Raw genomic sequence first — 27,265 nt, 5'->3', positions numbered from 1 at the left:
GAAAGCCCAAGCAGTACTATTTTTAAAGGAATCTTTTTTTCTGAGCAGTAGGTCTCAAGAGTGGGCTTAAAATATTCAGTAAACCATGTAGTAAACAGATGTGCTGTCATCCAGGCCTTGTTGTTCCATTTATAGAGCACAGGCAGAGTAGGTTTAGCATAATTCTTATGGGCTCTTGGATTCTGGGAATGGTAAATGAGCACTGACTTCAACTTAAAAGTCACCAGCTGCATTAGCCCCTAACGAGAGAGTCAGCCTGTCCTTTGAAGCCAGGCATTGACTTCTCCTCTCTGGCTATGAAAGTCCTGGATGGTGTCTTTTGCCTACAGAGGCTGTTTTGTCTACACAGAAAGTCTGTTGCGTAGTGTAGCACCTTCATGAATGATCTCAGCTGGATCTTCTGGACAACTTGCTGCAGCTTCTCCATCAGCGCTTGCTGCTTCACCTGGCACTTCGACGTTACGAGACGGCTTCTCTCCTTAAACCTCTTCAGCCAACGTCTGTCAGCTTCAGAATTTTCTTCTGCAGCTTCCTCGCCTCTCTCAACCTTCACAGAATTGCAGAGAGTTAGGACCTTGCTCTGGATGAGGCTTTGGCTTAAGGGAACGTTGGGCTGCTCTGATCTTCTATCCAGACCACTCGAACTTTCTCCATACCAGCAATAAGGCTGTTTTGCTTTCTTATCATTTGTGCGATCACTGGAGCAGCACTTTTAATTTTCTTCAAGCACTTTTCCTTTGCCTTCACACCTTGGCTAACCAACTTGTTTGGCTGGTACAAGAGGCCTAGCTTTAGGCCTATCCTGGCTTTCAACATGCCCTCCTCACTAAGCTTCATTTCTAGCTTTTGATTTAAAGTGAGAGGGACTTCCCTGGTGGCGCAGTGGTTGAGAACCTGCCTGCCGATGCAGGGGACACGGGTTCGAGCCCTGGTCCGGGAAGATCCCACATGCCGCTGAGCAACAAAGCCCGTGCGCCACAACTACTGAGTCTGCGCTCTAGAGCCTGCGTGCTGCAACTACTGAAGCCTGCGTGCCTAGAGCCCGTGCTCCGCAACGAGGTGCCACCGCAGGGCCCACTGCAACGAAGAGTAGTCCCCGCTCGCCACAACTAGAGAAAGCCCACGTTCAGTAACCAAGACCCAACGCAGACAAAAAAAAAATGTGAGAGAGATGTGTGGCTCTTCCTTTCGATTGAACACTTAGGGGCCATTGTGCGGTTATTAACTAGCCTAACTTCAAATACTGTGTCTCAGGGAACAGGGAGGCCTGAGAGGGAGGGAGATTGGGGAACAGCCATTCGGTAGAGCAGTCAGAACACACACAATGTTTATCGATCGTTTGCCATCTTATATGGGCATGGTTTGTGGTGCCCCCAGACAATTACAGTCGTAACCTCAAAGATCACCGATCGTCATAACAAATATAATAATAATGAAAAAATTTGAAATCCTGGGAGAATTACCAGATACATGAAGTGAGCAAATGCTGTTGGAAAGGTGACGCCTACAGACTTGCTTGATGCAGGGTTGTTACAAACCTTCACTTTGTAAAAAACACATCTGGCGCAGCGCAAGTGTAAACATAAAGCCCCAGCAGGCCTGGCGTGCTCGCCGCAGGGGCAGCTGGGGCAGCTCTCACTGGGCGGGCAGACGTGATGCTTTCAGGGCACCCGGTTCCACGTGGGTAACTTCCTACCTGTCCCCGCCGTCCCTGCTTTCCTTCCCAGGTGCACTGCCGGCTGACGAGGCGTCTCTGGGATGTCCGTCCTTCGAAGCTGGTGATTCCTGAAAAGAGAAGGCAGTGCTGGGTGTGTGACAGGTGCCCCCGCTGGGCTGCTATGCTTCCCAGCATTCCTGCCTGCAAGTGGCTTTTGAATGCAAGTTCCTAAGGAACTTGAGATGTAAACACGTCAACCATGACTGCGGTCCATTACACAGGAAGCACGGGCCCTCTTCAGACTAGCATCTTGCCTCTGGGGAGAGTCAAAAGCGCCACTACTTATAACCTTTGTCAGCCGCCGACCTAGAGGAAGCCATCCCGACCACCTGCTGGAAGAAAGGACCGTCACAGGAGCTACCGCTCAGCCAAGCTCCGTGAGGCGCTGCACACGCCTTTCCTCACCTGGCCCTGACCAACACCCTACCTGCTGGCCGACGTCACCATACCCGGTCACACAAAGAAACAGAGACTGTGGGAAGTGAAGGGCCGGCCCCAGACCCCCGAGCTGGAAGGCTGTGGCCCTGCCCGCTAGGCCCTGCAGGTGTGCAGCAGGCCTCCGCCAGCTTGCCCGTCACGGCACGCCCTCAGCACCACAGCTATGCTTCCCAAGGGCTTAGCTGCTCGAGTGCACAAAGGCAACCCCTCCTTCCTCCAGCAGCCTTGCTTCTTCCTAGGAACCTGGGTCCACCCACTCAATGACAACACGGCACCCTGGCATCCCTGGTCTGCCACCGAGGCCACAACAGAGAACGGGGTGGGGTGGGGGGAGTATGAAGAAGCGGAACGTCCTCATGGAGGGCACTGCAGCACCTCACGGGGTCACAGGTGGAGGGGAGAGCTCTGGAAGCCCAGCCTGGAATGGACTCCATGTGCAGAGGCTGAATTGGATGATGGTGGGGGAGGTCACCAGAGGGGACAGGTGAGGTGGGAACACCAGGCGAGAAACAGCTTACCTCCCAAGGACGGGGCTGAACCCGCTGGAGTGAAAATTCTACAGTGTTCTACAGCGTGCTAATACCTGACGTGGGGCTTGCCTCATGTGGGTATCTAGGTGCTATGGGGGCCCCCTTAGGGGGCCATCCTAATGAGAGTGACCACGCTTTTAATGGACTGGGCCCCTTGAGCTGACCCCTGAGCAGGACGGAGTCCTCATGGCACCTCCCCTCCAGGGACTCGGCCCCCACTCGGGACGGTGGGGAGAATTAGTTTCAAAGGTTTTGCAGTTGCTCATGTTTTGCTGCAGCAAAACCTGGAAAGCTGACTGCTTAACAGAACTGCTGTGCCTTGACTGTCTGGCGCTGGGAGGGCAGCAAAACAAGGGCAACCACGACAGGAGGGAGGCCTGGCGGACTCACCAGGTTCCTTGGAAGCAGGGACTGTAGGCGTGGAGCTTGCTGGGTGGGAGGGGGATGTCGGCTTGGAAGGTTCAGTGTGGGAGAGAGGAGTCCCTGCCTCTGGGGGAGGGACAGCAGACGGGCCCCAACACCAGAAGACGGGGCAGAAAGAAATCCCTGAAAGCAACAGGACACGTGGCCAGGGCCAAGGCCAGGCTGCTCCCGTGATCTCGACGGCCCACCGGCCAGGCTGGAGGAGCAGCACACCGCTGAAGCGAAAGCAAAGGAGGCTCCGCTGGGGGCCGTCCTCTCCCCGCGGAGCCGAGCCGGCCCCTGGCTGGGCTGCTGGTGACCGGGAGGCTCAGCCAGATAGAAGCAGGGCCCGAGCCCTGCCAGGCTAGGCCGCAGGCACAAGGCAGCCCGCAGTTACTTTCTCCTCGCTGCTCTGGCCAGAGGCATACAGACTGACGGATTCACCCTCACTGGCGCGTTTGCGCTGGGGGAGACAGGACGAGAGGGGACGCACATGGGACGGACCCCGCCACGGGGCTGGCCCTGACCGGGACGCTCCTTTCACCAGGAGGAGAGGACGGTGGCGGCGGCATGCCCTTCGTTCTCCGGGGACGCCTTCCCAGGGTCGGGGAACAAAGCTGCTTCTGCCACCTCCTGCCTCTGTCAGAGGGGACCCACGTTTCCTGCTGGAGCTTCCCCAAAGGCGTCAAGGGCCACTCAAGCTGTCCTGGGGGAGGCGTACTCCTCCCCACTCTGCCGTGCTGGGGCCAAACATGGAGGCAGAGAGGCAACCCATCAAGACAGAGCACTGGCTGCACGTGCCTGCACTTGCCCTGCCCCCTGCCTGGCCGTGTCCCAGCCCACGCTCACGGCAGCACTTCCCTGTGGCTGGGTGAGGCGCTGCGGCCCATCTCGCAGCACAGCAGAGAGGCCCTCCACCCTCAGCACCTCGGCAACTAAACACGCAACTGCCTCCTGAGCTGTCGAAGATCTCTGCACCTTTCTCTAGACACAACCTATCACACAGAAAACCAGTAGCATTTGCTATCTTATGCTTATGACAACCTGTTGTCTCTAAATGGTCACTAACCCATTTGTGGAAAATCAGATCCCTAGTTTGATGGGAACTTTGCAGAGAAGGTTCATTTTCTGTTCTGGAAACAGACGGGCTACGATTTCACCTGGTGACCTGTGCACCCCTCAGTCCAGCCACACCGCGACTAGGCCCACGGCAGCAACAGACCTGACCGCTCGTGAGGGCGGAGGCTTTCTCAGAAGGCGCAGCCCCACGGGGAGGCGTGTGTGTGTTGAGTTCTCACCGAAGGCGTCTGGGGCGAGTCAGTGAAAGAGGTTTCGGAAGGAAGGCAGACAGTGTTCCCATGAAAGCTGCTCTCCTGAGAAGATGAAAGAGGCCCGTCCAGGGTGCTGGGAGGCGGATTGGCTACGGTTGGCACCGCTAAGTCAGAGCTCTGAGACTGGTGGACAGGTGGGAAATGTGGAGAGGAAGAGGAGGTAGACGGGAGGAAAGGCTGGACGGAAGCTTGGCTGTGAGGCACGAAATCCTGGGAGTAGGACCTAAACACAGATTTATACTACAGAGTCAGAGTGGAACACAGACACGAACACGAGAGGATGGGAAGAAGAAAACAGACAAAAGAAAAAGTAATTAGATTAACTCAGCTGAGCCGTGACAGGCCGTTCAGTCATTCTAACCAGAATCACCACTCAGGCCAACCACCCCCGTGCTCCTCTGGCCTAAGGCCCCCCCCCACCCTGGCACGGGTCCCTTGAGAAGGGCCTGAAGACTGACAAGTGCTGTCCTCAGTGTCTAAGGGGCAGTGTCTACCCTGTCCTCAGGGGCAGGACGCGGGTACCCCCAAAGGAGAGCAAGCCGCGCCCCACTGTATGGGGGTCCCGTCCTCTGTCAGAAAATGAAACCCACGCAACCCCATCTGTGCCTCTTGTCCTTCCAGGAACCTGGTGGCTAAATTCAGTGCGTGCAGTCAGACACCTGGTCATGTTTACTTATTTTGAGTTTTTTGGTTGAATCTCTCTGGTTTTATTCCTTGGAAGTCAAACACTGCAGCCTTTTAAATGTTGTAATCACTTCAAATCCTTCTGGAAGGGAAGGGCATAAGCCTTAAAAAATAGTTGAAAGAACAGTGCTACCAAAATGCTAAAAATTTCCGAATTCATTTCCCTTTCTGCCTAAACTTTTTCTTTTTTTTAACAAATGAAGTGCAATGCCTCTGACGCCACCTTAGAACCGCCAGGCTACGCTCTTCGAGATTCTCATCGTGAGAGAAAAGCCTGAGGTCAGGCTGGGGCGCGACAGCAGATGCCCACAGCTCCTTAGAGCCCGTGAGCGCACTTGGGCCTGGGCTCTGCTGCGGCAGGACGGATGGACGAGCTTTGGGACAAGAATCCCATAGTGTCATCATGTCCTGCAAAGGGTCTGCCGACACCTGCCAAACGGGGAGGAGCGTGAGGCAGGGCCTGCATCTGAAGTCCCTGCCAGGCTCACTTCCCACCACAGGTGCTGGAACTTGACAACGGCCCACCCAGCACAAACATGCACACTGCTCACTCAAATGTCCTTTGCATTTTGGCACAGGATTTCTGAAACCCACGGACAAGAAGGAGGAGGAAGAAGAAATGAAGTTTTAAACTAACCAGAGGTCAAAGCCACTCATACCCTTAAGCGTTTTTGCGAAGCTACATGCTTACAGGTTAACTGGACCGAGAGCTGCTGCCACTCAAGGGACAGGCACAGCCTCCCTCTGTCCCCCTGCTGCCTGCCCTGCCCTCCTAGGCTGTGCGGATCAGTCTAGAGCTCCTCCCCCCTCCTTGGTGAGGCCAAGGCCCTCTCACCCCATGAGCCCCACTGGCCGCTGGTTTATATCAGACCCAGGATACTGCCTGGGAACCGACTCGTCTTTACACATTTTATTCCCCATCTAACTCACAAACTCAAGGCCGAAGTGCTGTACCGACACTGAAGGCTTAGATTCCTACTGGTTCCAATTCGTCCACATCCCTTCTTTTTTTTTTTTTTTTTTTTTTGCGGCATGTGGGCCTCTCACTGTTGTGGCCTCTCCCGCCGCAGAGCACAGGCTCCGGACGCGCAGGCCCAGCAGCCATGGCTCACGGGCCCAGCCGCTCCGCGGTACACGGGATCCTCCCAGACCGGGGCACGAACCCGCGTCCCCTGCATCGGCAGGCGGACTCTCAACCACTGCGCCGCCAGGGAAGCCCCTTCTTTTGAGAGGAGCTGGGGGTGGTGGACCCCGGGCTTGGCTCCCCTCCCCCCGAGGGCTGTGGGGCCTGAGCGTCCACAGTGCCCTCCCCCAGCAGGTGCCATGTTTCACCTGACCTCTCACGGCAGCCATCCAGGCCTGGCCTTGCTGGGGATGGCAGAGGGGTGACAGGTTTGGCTTTGGGGACTCTCCATTTCACCTCTGGAGGATGCTCCCCTCACAGTGAGGCTCTCTCCCTGGCTGGAAAGGTGCGCAGAGAAGACCTTGAGTGAAATGTATCAACCGAGGGATGGAGGGATGGGATGGCCTGGTCCTGGGAGGCCAGCCTGTTTTGGGCAGTGGCTGAGGTCTGACGCAGGAGCCTGGGCCCCAGGCCTGTCGGATGCTCACTCCCAGCACGCAGGTGCTGCTATGAGATATGCTAACAGATACCTCTCCCTTGGCCATGACTCTATCTAGTTTACGATTCATGGTCAATGCTGCTATGGTCAGGATGCCTGCATCCCCCCAAATTCTTATGTTGAAATCCTAACCCCCAGGGATGATGGGATCTGTGCCACAGAAAAGAGGCTCCAGGGGGGATGCCTCACCCTTCTGCCACGTGAGGACAACGAAAAATCTGTGACCAGGAAGAGGGCCCTCACCTAACCATGCTGGCACCCTGATCTTGGACTTCCAGCCTCCAGAACTGTGAGAAATAAACTGGTTATTATAAGCCATCCAGTCTCTGGTATTTTGTTACAGCAGCCTGAACGAAGTAAGGCAAATGCCAACTCTGGAGTCCTGACACATCCTCACTGACGCCCCCTCTTGTCCATGCCCCATGTAAATGTGTTGAGCACTTAAGTGAGCCCTGCAGTAACCAAGCACCCACTTACAAGCACACGCAGGGCGGTGCCTTTTCTGGGAGGCGGAAGAATTGCCTAGAGGGCACATTCTCAAGTCACACAGACCTGGGCTTGGGTCCTGGGCTCTCTCTCTACCTGTGTGACCTTGGGCAGGTGAAGTAAGTTCTCGAGCCCCTGTCTCTTCCTCTTTAAAATGGGGATGAAAACAACAGTTCTTCTCTTACAGGGTCTCTGTGTGGATTTACTGAGACGCCCCCTAAGTCCCGCTGTGTGACAAGCAATCGATGTCAGCTAGCCTCTCCTGCCCTCCAAGATACCCTCAGGAACGCCTCTAAAAACAGAGCCAAGGCATTTAATTAATTAATTCAATACATATTTACTGAATGAGGGAATACTTAGGAATAGCTTCTAATGTTATTAACTAAAGTGCCTAGAATATCACCTGACTCAGCAGAGCATCGACTGCGGGTGTGGACAGTAGTGGACAAGCTTCCCTCGCTGTGCAGGTGCAGGTCCGAAGCGGGAGGCTGGGGAGGCCACCAAGGGTGCGGACTGCAGGAGAGGGAGCAGCCACCAAGGAAAAGGGAAGGAAGATGCCCGTCTCTCGGACAAAGCGTCTAGGCTGTCCTCCACAGCAAGGCTGCAGCAGCTCTGGTATTCAAGCTATGCAGTCCTGCTGGGACAGGAGCCAAGCCGGAAAATCACCTTCCAGTGGGCGGGGAGACACGGTCCCTCTGGGGGCCCTGCACACTCATTCCCATACCACGGTCAACAAATCCCGTCTCCACTGACTCCCCGGAGAAATGTTTCCAGGCCCTTTAAGATCATATTTATTCACACGGGCAGGGAGAAAGCAGGGCTGGCCGCTGAGCAGAAACACCCCTTCACCACAGCCTGGAGATTATCTTAGGATCTGGCTGGTGCCCGGCTTTGCTGCTGCGCTCCGCGGCAGGAATTTTTATTTATAGCCAGAGTAAGGCTGTTTGGGCCGAGGAGGAGTTATGACGTGAGGGCTGCCTGTCTGGAGACGGCAGATCTCTGCAGATCTAGGAGTGCTGGAGCAAGGTGCTGGGGAGGAGAGCAGTCAGGAGGTGGGGCACCTGGCCCCCACACCAGCCCTGATCACACAATCAATGCACCAGCAAGAACCATCCCATGATGATGATGGTGACGACTACGATGACAGCTACTCTTACAGAATGCTTCCTGCTGGTCAGGGGAGGCGCTAAAGGTTTTACCTTAATCAGCTCGTTTACTCCGCACGAAGTGCTGTTAGGATCCTTATTACAGGGATGGAGAAACGGGCTGGAAGGGGAAGCCACGTACCTAGTAACACGTGGCTCGGCTCGGCAGAGACGGTGCTGGGGCGGCCATCTCACACTCAGGGAGTGCCCTGGGCACGTGACAGGCCCTAAGCGCGCGGTCCCGCAGTGCTGCAGAATCCTGCCGGCTCACTCCACTCGGAGACCTCCTGAGGGGTGACCAGCCTGCAAAAGGCAGTGAGCCACGGCTTGATATACCAGTCGGGGATGCAGCGAAAAGATCTGCCCTCACAGGAGACACAGGAGCCAGCACCCCACTCTTTTGAAAACATACACCTGAAAGAACCGCCGAGAGTCTTCTGGGTGTAAAGGATGAGGGAGGCTGATGTGATGTGTGGCCAGTCACATGCTAAAAAGCAAAGCCATCCGAAGCGGGCCAGGCACCGGTTCTCAGTGCCACTTCCTTTCCATCATATCCTGGCATGAAAAACGACTAGGGACAGGCCCTGTGTTGTGTTGGCAAGAAAACAGGAAAGCAGATCTTCACATGAAAAATTCTGATTCCTTGGTATGACAGACGTTCCATTTAACTACACTGATTATCAGAAAGCTGGGGGAGCCAGAGGGGGCAGTCAGCGAGCCAGCAGCTGAGAGCTGGAGCCACAGGCCAGAGGACCTTGACTGGTACAGCTACTCCATGGTGACTTGGGCTCCAAGCTCTGGAGAACGTTCAGCTCTACCGATCATGGGGAAAAGGCGCTCATCAGAGTGAGAGGACGTATTGTTGCGGGCAAGTGTTTGGAAGTATAGAGAATTCCAGAGATCAGTCATTACTGTATCCTCTTGGCTCAAGCAAGGCTTATGACTTCAGTGTTTTTGGACGCTACTTAGCAAAACAGATAAGCTACTGGACAGCTTGTTTGGGGGCTTAAATTTTTATCCATCATTTGTGAGAAAACATATTCAAGGGAAGGTGCTTTTCTAGGGTGGTTTGGGCTTCCTTCCCCTATGGAGAGCCACAGCCCAGGGCCAGTCCTGGGCTCTGAGGATGCTTCTTTCAACCAGGGCCTGTGAGTGTTGACACGATATGGGTGTCAGTTACTTCTCTTGGAAGGAAGTAAAGCTTTTAGCCGCTGCAAAACACACATGTCCATGATTTCCTGGGGAGGCATCTCCTGGAAAGAACCACATCAGATTTGCTTCTTAGATGGGGCGTGATCACTCCTAGGTCACCAGGAAGGATTCTTGATAACGGTCCTTGTCACTCCATGTGGCAAACTGGCTGGAAGACTGCTCGTCTCCTCTCTCCTTCCTGGTCCCAGTTAATTACGTGTTTACGAAAGCCATCCTTCGGGTCTATCCTAGGTCCAGAGGGAACTTCCTTCTTTGATGCGCTTCTGTTAATTTATAACAACTACATGTTAGATAATGTCCAAAGATGAGGTTCCGAAGCCAAGAGGCAGATTCTGAGGCCAATGCCACAAGCTTCTGCACTTGGATTTCTCTGCTCAAGGTGAGGACAGACACTGTTGTTGGTCCCACCATGTGAACAATGAGACAGCGCCCAGCTCACCCAAGAAAGGCAATGTCAGCGTCGTATGCTGGATTCAAAAATACCTTCTCTCTTTCTGAATAAACTTCTTGGTGGAGTCTATGTCTTAAACTCATTTCAAAATTCTAATCTGTAGTTTTATAACAAAGGATGTAAAAGAACAAACATGTTTTGCTCAGGAGAATTTTAGGACAGATGTAAGTAGAAATTTCCTGTTTCTTCTCATGTTCCGTATTTTTGCAAGCGGAATCACAAGATCTTCCTTGAAAACACTATGTTTCTGGCCCGTGGTTTCGTGGCTAGTTATATCCTTGTGAGAACCTCCAATACGTTTTAGGAAGCTCCGTATATTCATTAAATATTAACCTTAATAACATCAACTCTTCATAAGAAAATTCAGTATAGATTCCAAAATTATCTGAACTTAGTTCTAGAAATCTGACTCAACTAGTTTTTACTCAGTTTGGATTTAAACAGCACGACAAGGGCTCTAGTTTATACTTATCTTTAGCACTATTTAGAGCCTGTAGCTACGCTCTGTGTCAGAACACAAAGGACAAAAGCACGCCCCTCAACGTCCAGCCCGTGCACGGGCTTTTCTTTCTACTGAGCCTCATCGGGTCTCAATGCTTACTGGCCATTAAGCAATTCATAAATGTCAACTTGACACTGTATGTCACAGGATGGGGATCTGGATTCTAACCTTAGCTCTGACTTAAAACTCTGATCAAATGGTTCAGTTTCTCTATTCTGGTGCCTCCATCTCCAGAACAGGGGTAAACATTCCATCACAGAGCAGGAAGGAAGGGCCCTTGACAAGTCGACAAGTAGCTTGAAAACATGAACGTAAAGGCAACTGTCAGTGTAGGAACAGCACCCTTAGGGTTCACATCACACAGGACCTTCACGAGGACCAGGGGCTCCTTTTGGTACCCGACCCGTCGACTGTCACGGACTGAGTCAGATGTACACGTGCAGTGAGGGGCTGCAGGGAAGTTCCTGTGTGTGAAGCAGCCTGCGGGCGCTGCCATCCACAATGCCGTGAGCGCCAACAACAGAGAGTCAGGGAGTCTTCAGAAGGAGGGGCAGAAACGGCTGGGTGGAGTGGCTGCTGCTGCGAGCCCCTGGGGCAAGGATCCCCAAGCCCCGGTCCTGCTTCTGGGCTACGACCAGCCCCGCCTCCTCGCTCGGCCCTTGCTGTGCACGGCAGGTGCGCCAGGCTCACTTCCGGACTCAGGCGGTGACCATCTCCTCCAGGGTGGGGGCTCGGCACAGAGCCGGGCTTCTACCGCTCCCCTGTGGGCAGCAGAAACCCGGCGGGTGCTTGGCTGCCTGTGCCTCCTGCCTCAAGGCCGTCTCTAGGCTCGGAGGGGCAGTGAACTCGGGCGTCACACTTCAGGGAAGCGATGGCCACATAAGCACCCCGGGTCACTGAGGAAGGGCGGAAAAGCACAGGGTAAACTTCCTGGAGAAGCCAAATCATATTTCAAGGGCCCAGCAGACAAGAAGTGCCTGTGAATCTCTCGGGCCAGAGAGCCAGCAGCCAGAGCCTCCTGGGTCAGCAGAGAAGGAAAAAGAGGAAGAAAGAGGGTTCTCGGCCACAGCCTGGGATCAGTGCCTCTGATTCGTGGGAACGGAGAGGCTCTCCCGTGATGAGTCCGCTCAGGTTGTTCTGATGAAATGCTCGGAAGCAGGGAAAGACGGCCGGGATGGTGGGGTGGGGGAGAGCTGGACGCCTCCCTGTCACCGCTCCCAGTCAGGTCAGCATCACAGAGCACCTGCGACTTGCTGCTGGGCCCTGACCCAGGTACAAGGAGCAAGAACATAAAAAGCCCAATCCCTACTCGCAGAGAAAAAGAGCCTGAGCACTGCAGAAGAAAGAAAAGCCACCCAATGCGGCAATACTGTGATAATGCCTCCCTTTTTACTGAATGCCGGTGTGCATCTCGCACTACAGTACGCTCTTTATGTGTGCTTTCCCTTTAATCCTCCTGACAACTTCACGCCCCCAGTGACAGAGGAGGAAGCGGAGCTGGGGTGGTATGCTCAGGTCCATGCAAGTAAGGAGAAAGGCTGGTGGGGAAGGGATTGGGGGAGTGGGAAAGGGCCGGGGCAGAGGAGAGAAGCCCAGGGGTGGGGTGGGAGGGGGGCAGGCAGTGATGAGGAGCCGGGGCGGGAGAAAGCAGAGGGAAGGCGGGGCCCGGGACAGGTGGGCGGCCTGGCCCTGCAGGGATGGGGTGACACTTCGGTCTGCCTGTGCTGCTTTGCGGGGAAGGAGGGCGGCCAGCTGTGGCGGCAAGGCTGGAAAGGAGGCCACGGTGGCCACACCGGGGGCGGCGATGGGGTGGAGAGAAGGACCAGCGTGGGGTGGGCAACAGGACGGGCCACAGGGCTTGGTGACTGGGTGTGCACACGTCCCGTGAAAACGAGGCGCGTACATGAGGCTGGGGGGACACGATGAGCTCAGTTCTCGCCTGGGCAACTCAGTGGACGGGGGGAACACGCACAGAAATCACCGGGACAGGGGGCCGAGGGCTTTGGCTCGTCCTGCGTGGCAGGTGTGTGGCGGGGGTGGATCCCTAATCCCAGGGGCCCAGAGTCTAGCGAGGAGACACTGGCACCTGCCCACTACACTCTGTGGTGAGGCCCCCAAGAATGGGGCAGAGCCTGAGAGTCCACGGCTTCCGGGCACTTGAGTGGCCCCCGGGTTGCCTGGGCCACAGCAAGCCGCAGAGGGGCCCGCAGAGACTCTCTGGCGGGCGGCAGCACGGCCCTGGCTTGCCCGATGCTGATGGCGCCGGGGCTGCTCTCCAGGAAAGCCCACAGAGTTGGGCAGGCCGACGGAACAACGCCCCCCAGGAGAGGTCAGCTCGGGGACACACCTGCCCATCCCTGGGCCCCAGTGCTGCCATGGACACGCCCTCTTCTCTCAGAGTGAGTTCTCTCTAAGCAGGGCAGGAAGCCATAAGGAGAAGGCGGCATCAGGAAGAAACAAGAGGCGGGCACGGGAGGCAGGAACACATTTTTCCCAGCAGGAGGGCACACGCTGTGCTGCGCCGTGCTGAGCGGCCGGCCCCCTCGTGACTCCGGCCCACAATCCCTTTCTCACCCGGCCCCGTCGTCTCTTCTTTCCCGCCTCCTCCCCCTTTCCCGTCTGGCCTCCAGACCTGTCAGAGTGCCCCGGTCTCCGGGATGCCTGTGACGGGAGGTCGAGGAGGGGGCCGGACAGAGCGCGTCTCCCCCGGGTGGGCCCTGAAGGGCACGCGTGCTGCGGCACGAGAGCCTGCGCCCAGCCCTCAAGAGTCACTGCCAGCAGCTCCACACATCTCCCCCCTTTAAACTGAAGTCCTCAACATGACACACCCTTGACCTTGTTACCCGAAAGATTTTTAAAAACAGATGACAGTTATTATGGGTATTTCTGAAGTTCTTCTTAAAACCTGGGTCTTCTAGTAGTTTTACTTCTCCAGAATCATTTCGGAAGCCAAGATGGTAAAGAAAGTATTTCAACAGATTCCTAGCATCCAGATAGATCTCTTGGTGATAGTAAATATCAGTTGGCAAAGAAAGGATGTACCAGAAAATAGTTCAGGAGACGGCGGAAAGTGATTTTTCTAACGTCGCCGTTGCAATACCTGGAGGGCACTGGCAACCCCAACAGTTACTGACAGACTCTCAGTGACACCTTGGTCAAGGGTAAGGTGAATATGGGCCCAACCCAAAACTTTCAAGATTGGCACCACTAGGGTTCAGAATGACAGAAAACGCAAGCCAGAGGAGGGAGATGGTGAGGAAACGGCACGTGGGACTTCAGGGTGGTGGGGGAAGGGCTGGTGCTGGAGGGACGAGAAGCGGGTGGAGGTGGAAGGCGGGCAGCCAGCACGGGCTGGGCCGCAGTGAGAACAGGGCAGGCAGCCCAGGGGGTACAAGTGATGGAGGAGAATCCAGGGACAGGAGCAGATGCCAGCACCACGTCTGAGACCTGTTTCTAGGAGGGCCCGTCACTCAAACCCTTACCAGTGTCACCAAGGGGCAGGCCCATTGCAAGGCCCGGCAGAATCAGAACAGGAACGAGGGCGTCGGCCTCCCAGCCCGGGGGAGGCTGCACCTAGCTCTCCACGTCATTCTGGCCTCACGGTCACTCATCGTTTCCCTGAACACCTCCTCCTATCAAACTGGTCTTAATACCCTGGACACCACATGTCAGTCCGGCTGCGCGTCTCCTAGGACCCCAGCGCGTGGCGGGAAGGACAGGGAGTCTGTGGACGGGGGGCTAAGCAGACCCAGCAGGAGACCGCGAAGAGGAGGGTGGGCGCCAGGCAGGAACGGGAGCAGGAACGCGTCTGGCGGACAAGTGGGGAAAGAGCTCAAGACCGGCCTGAGCCCCGGAGGGCCGCACCCACAAGGGAGCAGCTCGGGGAGCAGCTGGTCTGGGCTCAGGGGCAGGACAAGTGGAAGGGCTGGCTGCTGTCACTACCCTGCAGCCCACTCACCCAGGACCTCAGTCCTGCGTGCTTATACTTGAGACAACCTTCCAGAATGTATGCCAGGCCTTCCCGGCCTCATCTTCAGGCAGGGCCCTCGGCGTGGAACAACTGTGACTAGACTTCCTGACCTTTATCTCCCTGAAATCCTAACTGTCCTTCACACCACAGCTCGAGCGCCCCCTCCCCACGAAGCGCTGCCTGGCCCTGTCCTGGCTCCACAGACCATCTGCGGCTCTCAGGCTGTTCCTCACACCCTGCCCAGGCCGGAGTCTCTTTTATGCTCAACTTATCCTGCTCAACTGCAAGGGCTGCTCAAGGATGGGGATCTCCTACTCGCTCTGGATCCTTCTTGCTGCCTGACCCACACTAGGAGAGGCTCCGTGCTTACTGAATTAAACTTATCCTGGGATCCCGGGAAGGGTGAACAAGAATGCTGTTTCAGCACCTACTTCATTTTAAATCGATCAATGCAGGTTTACTGCTCTACAATTTCCTTGGCAAGGTTTTCAATCTTCCTGTTACGTGGCAGAAGTAACAGGTCACTGGACCAAGAACTGTGTGAGTTGTCTTCAGATTTGGCACCTGCTGTATTCCTACGAGGCAGCCCTTGGGAATTCCATGCTGGACTGATGACACAGGCCCAGGGACATTCGGGAATAGAGGGCTGCTCTGAGAACATGTCAAAGCCCTCTGTCTGGGGCTCATCTTAGAACGTAGCAGAGAATATATGAAGAATACGCTGGTATTACACTAAATCATTTCTCCGGGGTTTCAGCATTTCAAATGTCAAGTGTTGCATACATTTAGGCCATTACTAACAGCTCTTGAGGCCTGCAGGGACTTTCCTTTAAGTGAAATAAAGCACCTTTCTTAGCTCACTCCCCTCAGGCTCCTTTGTGGAGCTGCCGCTGAGAACACAACATTTCTGCTGCAAGATGCCGTAAGACTCCCCTACGTGCCAGGGGTGAAAACCATGACGTACTCATACCTAAACTTAATTAAAATGCCCTCAAATTTTCTTTAATTCTGTAGTAAACAGTCCAATGCATTGACAGTCTTCTACCCCAAACTACTCAAAAGCGATATTGCAGACACTCTTAGGAAATCTCACACTTACTTTCTGTTCACAGAGGGGGAAAAACTGTCAAGAGCTGGGATTGTCTACAGGCCAAGTTTTGCAAGATTTGTGAAGGGAGCTTGCCAGAGGTGCATGCTGAGGAAACAGAGGGCGTCTGTGCACCAGGGCAGGGCTGGGGGCCGGGGCGAGTGGTGTTTAGCCTTTCTACAGCATGTATGGTTGGTGCGGGCTCTAAAAAGCTAGGCTCTAGCACTGAAGGGAGGACTGCATCCCAAGGGCCTCACAACGGGCGGGCCCAGATTAAACCGGGCGCTGGACGGCTCCCAAATACGGAAACCAGACAAGACCACACTGGGAACCCAAGCTTGGAGAGGTCTCCAAAAGTCACCAGGTCAACCTCGTCATTCATACAGGGAAAGGGAAGTGCAAGCAGGTTAAGCCACTTGCCCAAGCTCTCCTGTACAGAATTAAAGCAGAGCCAAGACCAGAACCCAGAACTCTAAGGGAAAGAGCAATAGGAATACACTTTCTAAGCTTACTATGCTCCTGGAAGTCTCCTATGATTTTACTCAATCCTCCCATTCACGAACTATTGTAAGAGGCAAGGAAAAGTACAATCCCAGAGGAGAGAAACTGAGGCCTGGGGAGGATAAACCGACTTTAAGTGGAGCCCAAATGTGCCCCCTTGCCAAGTTCTTTCTCCTGACATCCAGAGTTTCATTGGAACAGATTAATTGGGTCAGCACAGCCACACTACTAAGCTGTGCCCCAGGCAATGACAAACAGTTACTGTGGTTTTAAGCCACAAGGTTTTGGGGTGGTATGTTACGTAGCAAGGGTTAGCAGAAGCTAACTGATACAGCTCTCAAACTCAAACTCTGTCATGCCGGGTATAACCTGCCCTCCGGGGCTTTGCTTCCTACGTGAGGACTATTCCTTTTTAAACACAGAACACTACAGGGCTGACCCAAGGCCCAGTGTGAGAATGGAATAAAAAGGCCAAAGCATCCCTGCCAGTTTATGCCTGGGTGACGACGTTCCAAGCGTGGCTGCTAACGATCCCCACCCCACCCGCTCACGCAATCCTTCGGGCCACAGCCAGCCAACCACGTGTACCCTTTCCCATCTAGCGCAGGGGCCTGCGGAGAGACAGGGCCGGCAAGGGGCAGCAGCACACACGTCGCGAGGCAGGAGCGACAAGGGAAAGATCTCGCTCACCGGTTTCCCAGTGGCGAGAAGCAGGGAGCGACTCACCGAGGGCACAGGTAAGTTGCCGTGCCGGCTGAGAAAGGAGTTAGAGACGGACACACTGATGCCCTGAGTGGCACTGCCGTCCTCGGGAGTGAAGGCCACTTTAGTTTGCTGGACACAGTAGGAGACAGAGGAGAAGGAAGAAGCAGCATAGGAGGCCTGCTGGACGGAGGAAGGAGAGAGAAGACAGGGAAGGAGGGAGAAAAGCAGAGAACAGTCAGGCATGTACACATAAAGGCTAAACAGGTGGCTACCCGACTCTGCTGGGACATTCTGGAGAGGGATGGCTTCCCGGCCCAGCTCAGGGGTTAAGAATGCCTGCCAAAGGCGACCTGGGTGAGAGGGCACCCTCTTCATTTCTGGGTCCGCTGGAAGTGGCGCTTAAGATGGGAGGAGCCACGCAGACCTGGGTGAGTCCCCGCTCTTCCACTTATTTCGGGCCCCAGACCCCCCTCTATGGGGTGGCTGTGCTCCGGCAGAGTGCAGAGCAGGAGCCAGGCTGCCTGGGTTTAACCTGAGCCCTGCCATTCGTGACCCGCCGGCCCCGGGCATTACTCAAAGCTCTCCGTGCCCCAGGTTGTCATCCATAGGATGTGGGGAACACGGTGCGGGGCAGTATGCGTGGAAAGCACTTAGAACCAGCCTCCCTCGGCACACGCGGGCCAGCAGGTGTAACCAGCACTCTCACTTCTATCTTGAAAAATGGGGTCACACTTCTTGCGTTTGCACTGGAGAAGGGATGCCAAGCAGCCGGCACAGGGCATGGCACATGTGTGCCTGGGCTTCAGTCAGAGCTGGGCGTGGCTCCCAAATCTTCCACTTCTGGCAGTGGGCTTTGAGTCAGTCTCTCCAGCTCTCTCAGCCTCAGTTTACTTAAAATGGGGGTGCCAGGGGCCGTGGGGAGGATCGTGTGACACCATATGAAAGCTCTGGTGCTCACACAGGGCGGTGTTCAACAGGGTGTCGGCCCACCTCCCGGGCCCCCGGCAGGTCTCTCCCCAGAACTGCCCTCACCGCCGCCCTGCCACAGGGGAGGCCGTCTGACAGCTCTCTCATGCGGGCTGGGACTCGCGTGCGCTCCTTAGGGATCTCTCCCCAGAGCTCTGACGCCTGTGGGCTACACAGTACAGAGAAGATGCCCAAGGCCAGCCGACAGGCACGCATGCACTCCAGCAGGAGGGGATGAGAAAACTTCACGTTTCAACCTAACTGGCCCAGCTGTCCAACCAAACATTTTAGGTCAGAGGTCCCGGGGGCAGGCATTTATATTTCTGTGGTGACAATTCCTTCTTGAAATTCTAGAATCAATTTTCAATTTCTGTTCATATTCGGGCACATTCAGGTGTCTGTGGGGTGAGCAGGACAGGTGAAAAGCTGAGATCCTGAACACAACTGCTGAGACACAGCTAGCTGGTGGCAGAACTGCGACCCACGACTCCCAGCCCGAGCCTGGCCTTTCTTCTACTGGTCCAGGCTGTCCCCCAAGAGGCTGGCTGTGGCTCTGCGGGGCCAGCCCCAGAGCCCGCTGAGTGTAGGAAGGCTCGGGGACGCCTGGGGCCAGACATGCTCGAGGCCCAATCACAGCACTGCTGAGGCCCAGACAGTTTCGAGGAGTCACCCAGGGGCCTTTGTCGTCCGGTCGGCAGCTGCCTCCCAGAAAAGTCGGGGCAGCACCTCACGTCCTCTCGCAATGGATAAAAGGCGGCCTGGCCAGCCACACTGGGCCCCTCGCTGGTTAAATCACTACCAGACTGACCAGCGTAAGAGCAAGACAGCACATGCAGCTCTGATAAAGTCGGGTCTCCTTTCCTGGAGAACATGGCTGGATGGGACATTTGGATTCCACACCCTGACCAGAGCCCACTCGGTTAGTAAACTGGTGGCAAAGAGAAAAGGGTTGAAAGGCGCACCCGCCGTGCCCCTCGTCTGGTCCCAGAGCCTCACAGCCTGCCCACGGCTGGACAGCCTGCCTCTGTGCCACCTACACGGAGTCCTTACACAGGAGGGGTTTTTGAAGGAGGAACGGTGTGCCATGCCTGAAACACAAAGCGGCTCTGTGCAAAGCCATCCTGCTTCAATAGAGCTGGTTCTCACTGGGCCATCCCCGGCCAGGGCGGGGTGTTAAATCACTGGGCAAAGTGAGGCCCATTATGTAAATCAAGTCCACAGATGGCCCTACACAGACGGTGCCCTGTGCTCTGATTGAGTCCCTCCTTTCTGGGAGGTCTATATTGGAGCCAAAGAAGAGAGAAAAAGGACCGTCAACAGAGAAAGCAAACATTCTGAGTACAAGCCAGCCCCAGCTGCAGGGGCTGCTCTGGAAAAGAAAGGCGCCATCCCCCAGGGTGGGGAGATGGTGCAGCAGGAGACCGGCCACAGCGAGGGCACGAGAGCACGGCCCAGAGCCCTGGCCCGGAAGGAGAGGCGCCGAAACCTGCCCCAGGACCACCCCAGTTCCTAGAGACCCGTCAGGACGAGAGACTGGTCGCTGGGGGTGGAACAGCGAGGGGCACCCGGGAGGGGCCACTTACCAGCTGCCGCTGCTTGGGGGGCAGGGCGGGGGGAGGGGCGAGCTCTTGCGGGGCATCCCCGGCGCTGAAAGAGTCGCTGAAGCCGTACACCTCCATGAGGAGCTTGTTCTTCTGCTGGTAGATGTGCTCCTTCTGCGGCGTCCGGTAGAACATGGAGGGCTGCGGCTCCGAGTAGTCCTCGAGCAGCTGCATATAGGCCAGCACTGCGGACACAGGGGACACTGGGCTGGAGACCGCTGTGCACAGATCCCCACCCTGCCCCCCCACAGTGGCCAGGGTGAGGGCCCGGAGAGCCCACTCTGTACGACACTACCACGCGGACACCCGTGTCAAGGCGATGTGAACCCTGACTCAGCGACCACGGCGTGTCATGGGGGGTCACGGTGGCGGTGGTGACGGTGGGGGAGCCGTGTGTGCGGGGAGGGAGGGCGAGGATCTACGGGAACTCCCTGTACTTTCCACTCAACGTCCCTGGGAACCTAGAACCGCTCTAGGGAATAGAGTCTGTTTTTAGAAACGCGTAGGGGGCACTCCACGCCTTGCTGAGAAGCCCTCGGGGCTTTCCAGCCTCTCCAGGGCCGGGGCCGTGGCCCGTGCGTGGGGCTCAGGGCACAGCGGGCGCCCCAGTGCACGCCGCCCGCTCCTCTGGCTCTCTCAGTTCCCGGACCACACTCGGGGCTTTCTGCAGCGCTGTTCCGGCTGCTCTTCCCGCAACCCTGCTGCTACGCTGCCAGGCCCGACTCATTCCCTCCTTTGGGCCTCGGGCTCAGGTTCCCTGCCTTCCATGGAGGCCTCTCACCCCCGGCCCTGCCCCAGCAGCCAGCCCCTCCTCGGCCCCACGTTCACTTCCTTCGGAGGCCTTCCCACTGCGTGTCACGAGCTAGCTGGGCTCTTCTCATTCGTCTGATTTTTCTGAGCACCTACTATGTGTTAGGCACTGACCCAGGTGCTGGGACAACACAGGGGCAGCAAAGTGAATCCTTCGCCTGCGTGGCGCTCACACCTCCCCAGGGAGACAGACAACAGGCTGAGGTGGGGTATGCGTGTCCCATGGAGGACAGTGAAATGGGGTGGCGATGGGGGTGCTTCTCTAGAATAAGGGTGAGGATGGGTGGAAGAGTCTTCTCAGCCAGGCAGAGGTCCACAGCCAGGACGAGGGTCCAGTGGGCAGAGCACAGCTGGTGAGGGGAGAGGGACAACTCAGGAGGTTGCATGGGGCTGTGTGAACGGGGCAAGGAAGCAGGCTTGATGCTGAGTTGGCGGGAACCCACAGCAGGGCACCCCCCCGCCCCGGGTGTGCCCGGAGCTGCTACGTCTTGGGAAGATGGTTCTGGGCGGCTGTGCTTGCTCAGGTGAAAGGCCGCGGTGGGGATGGGGGTGGGGTGAGAGTGGTTTGGTTCAGGAAGAATCTCCAAAGCAGGTGCAACAGGACTTACTGCCTCTCACTCAAGAGCTGAAGCCGCAGGAGGGCAGGGACCTTGTCTGTCCTGTCTGCTGCTGTATCACCGGTGCCTAACACACAGTAGGCGTCCACACATATTTATAGAATGAATGAATGAAGAGAACGCATGTCCCCCCGGCATCTGTCCCTGCTCAGTGACTTGCTGAACCAGGCTGCAGCCCCGGGGTAGGCGAGAAATGACAGTCACTAAGCTCAGTTCTCCCCCTCCAAGCCCACAGGTTGTATGGAACATCCTCTGTACAGAGGGACGAACAGTGAGAAAAGAAGTGCTCACACTGAAACATAAGGATCCTCCTCTCTAAAAGCCCTTTAAGAAGCCCTAGCCCGGTGCTTTGTGACCACCTAGAGGGGTGGGATAGGGAGGGCGGGAGGGAGACGTGAGGAGGAGGGGATATGGGGATACATGTATAGCTGATTCACTTTGTTATAAAGCAGAAACTAACACACCACTGTAAAGCAATTATACTCCAATAAAGATGTTAAAAATAAGTAAATAAATAAAGCAGCCCTAGCCCTTGCCACCGCGGACATCTGTCACGGAGCCGCAGCCTCACGGCGGAGTTGCCTGTACCTGAGGAGCCCACACGGCGGGCAGGCTCCCTCACTGGCAGTGTGGCGCCACCGACGGAGCCCTCGGCCGCAGACAGCGGCTCCGCGGCAGGTGTGAAGCCTTCAGCCCTCACGTGAGGGCATCAGCGTGTACTTTATTTCTGACTTTTGGTGGTTATTCAAGCCCCATCTTCTGAGCCAGGCCTTTCTGAAGACTCCAGAGGGTTCTGGGAGAACTGACAGTCTGGACCTGACAGAGCCGTCATCTGGTGTCCATAGCTGTGAAGGCTGGACTGGAGCAGAAGCCCTTTCTCCAGCCCCAATCTACCTGTGTGGACACGATCTCGCATTTACACTCCCTGTCGCAAAGTCGAGGTCAAGGCAGGCCCGAACTGCTCCGCCCTTCCGCTTCTCTAGGTAGCGGAGGAAGCTCCTGGGTGTTAGGGCATCCTCTATACAGACGCGTGTTTGGAGGGAAAGGCACTGTTGCGCCCCTCAATACCTGCGTCAGAAATAAGTACTAACTTATTTACAGAGTTACCGCGCACGAACTAAGAGGGAGGTGAAGGGACGCGAGCACCTGCTAGGTGAAGCCAAAGTTCAGATACTAAGAAACCATGGCAAGGACAAGTTTGCATGGCTTAACTTCGTATTTTCAAATAACCAGCAAGTTGGGCTTAACTGGAGACCTAGACCAGTCAGAAATGAAAGGACAGAGATACTTGGCTGGGGAAGGCAGCCATGAAGGTAGGGAGATGGTCTTTTTCTTCTCTGTACCTCACTGGCAGTCAAGGCAGACAGGAAATGCCTTTCTCCAAATACGTCTTTCTAGCACCCTTCACTGAAAGAGGGGTTCAAAGTTACTTTCTTTATTTAAAGGAATCAGTAAGAACATCTCAGCTCCAAAAAGCACAGAGTGGAGCTTGGCTGTAAAAGGTGGTTTCCCCCATAAAATCGGTGCTTCTCAAGGAGAAGCGCAGCTTGCAGTCCCCCTGGAGCCCCACATCGCCTTTTCTCTAACACTGCACAAGCAACACCACTGGGTTCCAGGGCAAGATGCAAACCATGAAGACGACCCCAAATGCCCATGAGTTTCTCCCTAAGGAGCCTGAATGCAACCGCCTCTGCCTGACCAAAATGGAAAGCTTCAGCAAGGCTGCGATCTTTTCAGGAGCTCCACGAACTCCTTGATGTTGAAGTCCTTGTAGAGAACTGCTAACCAAGCACAGAGAAGCAGCAGCGATGGTCGCCACCTTCTAGAATCAAGGAGGACCAGTCCATTTCAAAGGCAGCCCACCAGCACAAGGGCCCAGAGACTACAGCCACCGGCATCACTGGGAAGGCCCAGTGGGCACCTGGGGCTATGGGCAGACAGTGATGAGGAAGCTTGTCTGGCGCAAGGGGCTCACAGGGCCGGGGACCCTCAGAGCAACCCAAAGGACCGGGATTGCTCTCTGACACCGAGGCTGCGCGTGCACAAGCTTTGCCCAGCGTTAGCCAAGTATAAAGATGATGATTATCTCCTCCTTTCCTTCAAAGCAACTCTGTAAGGAGTGTTCCATGGGGTTGCAGATTGGAACTCTTCAAGGGTCCTCTCGGGAAGTGAAGAGCAGACTTGAGACTAGGACTAAGCCTCAGGGAGCCTCAAGTCAGGAGTCCTTTCACAGGGCACTGAGGAGACCACCAGCTGCGCAGGGGTTACTACTGTAAGCTGGCACAGGGCTCAGGGAAGTGGGGGGAGGCCTTCCTCCTCAGCCTGGGAGGCAGTGAGCTGAGCTAGGCAAACACTGCTCAGAAACCCACATCTGCCACCCACTTCCTTGCTGATCTGAGCTTGGGCAGAGGCTCAGTTCCTTTGAGCTCCTGTTTCTTCAGCTGTAAAAAGAGGGCTAATGACACCCGGCCAGCCAGGAGGTTGGTAAGGACGAATACGACAGAGTATGTCAGAGTATGTCGAGCTTCAGCCCAGGGTGCCACACCGGAAGCGCTCAGTAGATTTTAAAGGTTTGCAGGCACAAGAGCTACAGACATTTACGGATGACACAGAGCCTAGAAATACATGCCTAAATTAATAGGAAATATTTTCAGCCACAGGAGACTTGAGGCTATTCAAAAGGCAACAATGGACGCCTCCCCCTTTCCTTTTCTTCTCTGCCTGAAGCCGGCTGCCCACACCTGGTCTAAGAGCTCAGAGCGCGAGGCTCCTGGCTCCCCAGCCAGGCAGCACCACAAATCTGCTGTGGTTTGCACAGATGCAAGCCTGCTCTTGGTCTGGGTCCAGGAGATTCCTAGGAAAGGACAGGAAAGGGTGTGAGCCCTCAAGGGCACGCTGCTCAAGTCAAGGCCAGGAGGGTGGAGGGGAGAGGCCCATAGCTCTTTAGACACCTGTGCGTGTAGACAGAGAGGCGCAGAAGGAGACGTTCCTGGCGTTGCTGTTTGCAGCTCCCTCTACTAGCGGCCTGGTTTCTAGCGAGTGAACTTACATGACAAACAGGAATGACACCATTAGCCCTACAGAGCCAGCTCTCCCTCCAGCTGGGGGACCATACCACCGAGGCCATTATACAAGCTGGGCGACACCCAGTGCAGTAAATGAGGCCAGGTCTCCCCTTCTGAGAACGGGCCGCTCTCGGCAGGGCCAATCAGACGCTCTCACTTGGGAATTTAGAATGGACACTCAACTTCCAGGTCACAGAAGTCATCTGCTGGATGTTTCCACTGAGGCCAGGGAATCCTGGGGCTGTGGGCTGATGTGGCCACACACATATTGAAACACTGACAGCCAGTCTGCCCAAGGAAGATGAGGCAGAGCCGTGCGGGTGACGTGGGGAGAGGGCGGGGCAGAGAGACAGGCAACACAGAGCAGTCAGGGAGCCCGCAGAAAAGCAAATCCCTGCAGAACTTGACTTAGGACCTTGGAAACTATTCAAAATACAAAAATCCAGAATTTCAGCTCTACCCCTGGGCCCTAATAACATCATATATCAGATTATCTGGTCCAAGAAGTGTCCTCAGCAACTCCAACCAGGCAATCTCAGATTCCAAGTGGTTATGTGACATTTCAGTGTCTGCAAACAGAAGACAGAGCGGTACCAGGGTTCCCTCTAAACAGCCCCCTGCATTTCAGGGAGCCTTAGAAAACCCCTGTGGGTGCGATCAGGGCTATTTTAATTCAAAGGTCTGTTCTGCTTTACCCAGATGTAATGCCGTGATATTTGTTTCTCTTTGTCACCACGTGTTTGGGCCAGAAGGCCAACTGACTGCCATCTACAAGAGGCCAAATACTCTGTGGAGACCAGACCTGAGGTCCTGTCGAGACCAAAAGGAGAGGTCAGCTTATCAGGCTTTAAAAGTGGTCCCCAGTATTGGCAACACAAGGCTCCTGTAAGTGTCCACATACCTGTGGTTCTACCTTTTATGAAATTACGAGGCCACTGGTTTGATTCTGATCTAATGTTTCAATAAAACACCATTTTAGGTTACAAAAGGTGCTTCCCGACAATAGCTCAACAAAAACTTACTGTGTTTGTTTTTCTTCTCTGGTAGAGGAGGAGGTTTTTCTGGGTCACCCGTTGATTCAGGAACAGTGAAATCACCCACAAATTCGACAGAGGCTGAGGAACCTCCTTGCTGAAAGGGAAGAATAGCAGCAAAGGGCGTGAAGGGGACGGACTGGACCGAGGCCGGGTTTTGCAGGTCCTCCTCGGAGATGTTGTCGTACTGCGAGGGGTGCCGCTCGTAGGACGCCCTGCAGCCAGAGCTGTCCGCCGTCTGGGAGGCCGCGCTCCTGCGCTTCTTCTCGGGAAGAGCAGGCGGCACGTCCATCTGCTGCCCTGGGGCCGAGGGCCCCTCTGGCTGGGGACAGCTGCCCAGAGGCAACTGGAAAGAATGGCCGAGAAATGGAGACCCAGACTCCCCCAAGGACTCTGGCAACGGGCTGAGGTTACAGGCCACTTGCTGAGGTATCTGGTCTGCGTTAGAGAGGTCTTGTTGGAGGAATTCGTAGTCAGGGTCGTAATGATCTGCATTCACAACAGGAGAAACATACTGTGAGCCACCAGCCCCCACAGAAAGAAAAGATCCCACCCTTCTTCCCTGACCCAGTGCTGCTCATTAGAGTGACCAAAACACATCTCCCGTCTCATCCACAAAGACTCTCACTTTACATTATATTCTTCATTTTTCTCCTGCTTATAAAAGTAAAACCAGATGAGATTTTGACTGCTTGCTATCCAATTCTTTGTACTTTCCTGGATTTTTAAAAGTTTCTTACTTAAAAAAAGAAAAATGCATGACCACTGTAGAAAAGGTGGCCAAAAAACCCTATTGAGAAAATAAAAATCACCCACAATCCCATAATCTAACTATAATCTCTGCTTACCATTGGATATATTTCCTTAAAAGTCTTTTTTCCCTTGGATTTTTTTTTAAAAACTCTGAGAAAACACTATCTAAGTGGTCTTAGATTTTGTCCGCTGATCACTATATCATAATTGGTTTTTAATACAGTTATGTATTATTCCACCAAATGGATGTATCATAAGTCTCCTGATTTCCTACCACTGAGTAGTAGATTCTTTCCAGTTTATCAGCACTACTCTTAATAATGCTGAGATTAGTGTCTTTGGACAGAAATCTTGCCATAAATCTCTGATTATGTTCTTAAGATAAACTCTTCAGAAGTGAAGTATCTCGTTCGCGGGACATGAACAGTTCAGTGCTCTGTCAGCCTCCTGCCGAACTGCAGGCCAGGCCCTCCTCGGGCCCCAGCGCCCGCGGTCAGCATGTGCTGCTCACTCGCCTTCGCCCTCCGTCAACAGTAGTCCGGGGCTCTGAGCACAGATGGCTCTGAATTCTGGCAAAGGGAGTCAAATGACACACTGACAGACTAACTGAAGTAACAGCTACCATTTCAGTATCTCCCATGGGGTTTCACACTGCTACTATTTAAACTTTCAACCCCCTTCAGAGACAGACGCTGGTCTCCTCATTTTGCAGATGAGGAAACTGAGGCTCGGATTTTGAGTGACTTGGCCAAGGTCAACAGAGCCAATGACTGGCATCACTGTCTGAGCCCAAAAAAGCCACCGAGAGACGATGAGCCAGCAGCAATGGTGACCGAGACGCCAGCAGCTCACCTAGTGTTTCACAGCTTGTGTTCCGGGAGCACTGCCCGCTGTCCCTGTCCAGAGAAGACAGCTGCTCGTCCGACTTGCTGAGCTTGCCTATGCTGCTGCAGGGGGACAGGCGGGGCGACTCGCCGCCATATGAGTGGCTGCCGCCCGACAGTCGTCTCTGTGCGTAACAGTCCACGTCAAAATCCTCCCGGCAAAAACGAAAACAAACCAAGTCACTCCTGGGAAATGGTGGCAGAGACCAGGGGAGGGAGCCGGTACGTTTACTCGGAGAAGGAAATACCGGCAAGCTCAGCAACCTGCTGGAAAGGCCCGTCTTTGCTGTAGGCTGTAAACACCACTTCTGTGCCTTCCAAGAAAGAGGGCCTCTGCAGGCGCTCAGAGCTCGGTGGGAGGGAGGCCCTGGGGCCGGTCTCAGCCTCCCCACCCCGTGAGGGAACTTCCACCCCAAGGGGGAGAGCTCTTCCTGTGACCAACGCCAGGGACTGAAGACCACTGGGTTTCTCTCAGCTTCAGGAACCAAATCCCCAAAGCTGAGGCCTTCCTCTGCCTTTCTAGATGGAGCTAATTACCTGCCTATTAATTCCAACAGGCAAACTGGAGCCACTGGTGGCTCGACTCATGGGGGCCACGACGGCCACTCGGGTAGGGGATGGAGCCGACTGTCTCTTCTTCGGTGGCAATGCTGGTGGAGGACTGAAACAGAGCAAGGAACCCTATCAAACCAGACACCCCACAAAATGCTTTAAACAGATACTGGGGTATGGGAGGTGGGTTCTTTCATTAT

The 27,265-nt window shown here is 55.0% G+C and overlaps 1 protein-coding gene across 6 annotated transcripts in view; it reads right to left on the bottom strand.

The window, feature by feature from the left end:
• Positions 1-27,265, bottom strand: part of RAPGEF1 (Rap guanine nucleotide exchange factor 1) — a gene marked incomplete at both ends in the record, with an annotated part of 149,417 nt that overhangs the window by 17,338 nt on the left and 104,814 nt on the right. For 4 of the 6 annotated variants that reach the window (XM_079707223.1, XM_079707225.1, XM_079707226.1 and 1 more), the window contains 5 exons: positions 1,697-1,785; positions 19,333-19,535; positions 24,865-25,365; positions 26,482-26,665; positions 27,051-27,174. In XM_079707223.1, coding sequence (XP_079563349.1) covers positions 1,697-1,785; positions 19,333-19,535; positions 24,865-25,365; positions 26,482-26,665; positions 27,051-27,174 — 1,101 coding nt within the window. Of the gene's footprint in view, positions 1-1,696; positions 1,786-4,385; positions 4,659-16,804; positions 16,964-19,332; positions 19,536-24,864; positions 25,366-26,481; positions 26,666-27,050; positions 27,175-27,265 lie in introns of all 6 variants that reach the window. The other 2 variants (XM_079707221.1, XM_079707222.1) reach the window with 2 other exon arrangements.

The sequence above is a fragment of the Hyperoodon ampullatus genome (genome assembly GCF_949752795.1).
Source record: "Hyperoodon ampullatus genome assembly, chromosome: 6".
NCBI classification, from domain to species: Eukaryota; Metazoa; Chordata; class Mammalia; order Artiodactyla; family Ziphiidae; genus Hyperoodon; species Hyperoodon ampullatus.
Note: the sequence above shows the minus strand (reverse complement) of the source record. Positions and strands in the feature narration are given on the sequence as shown.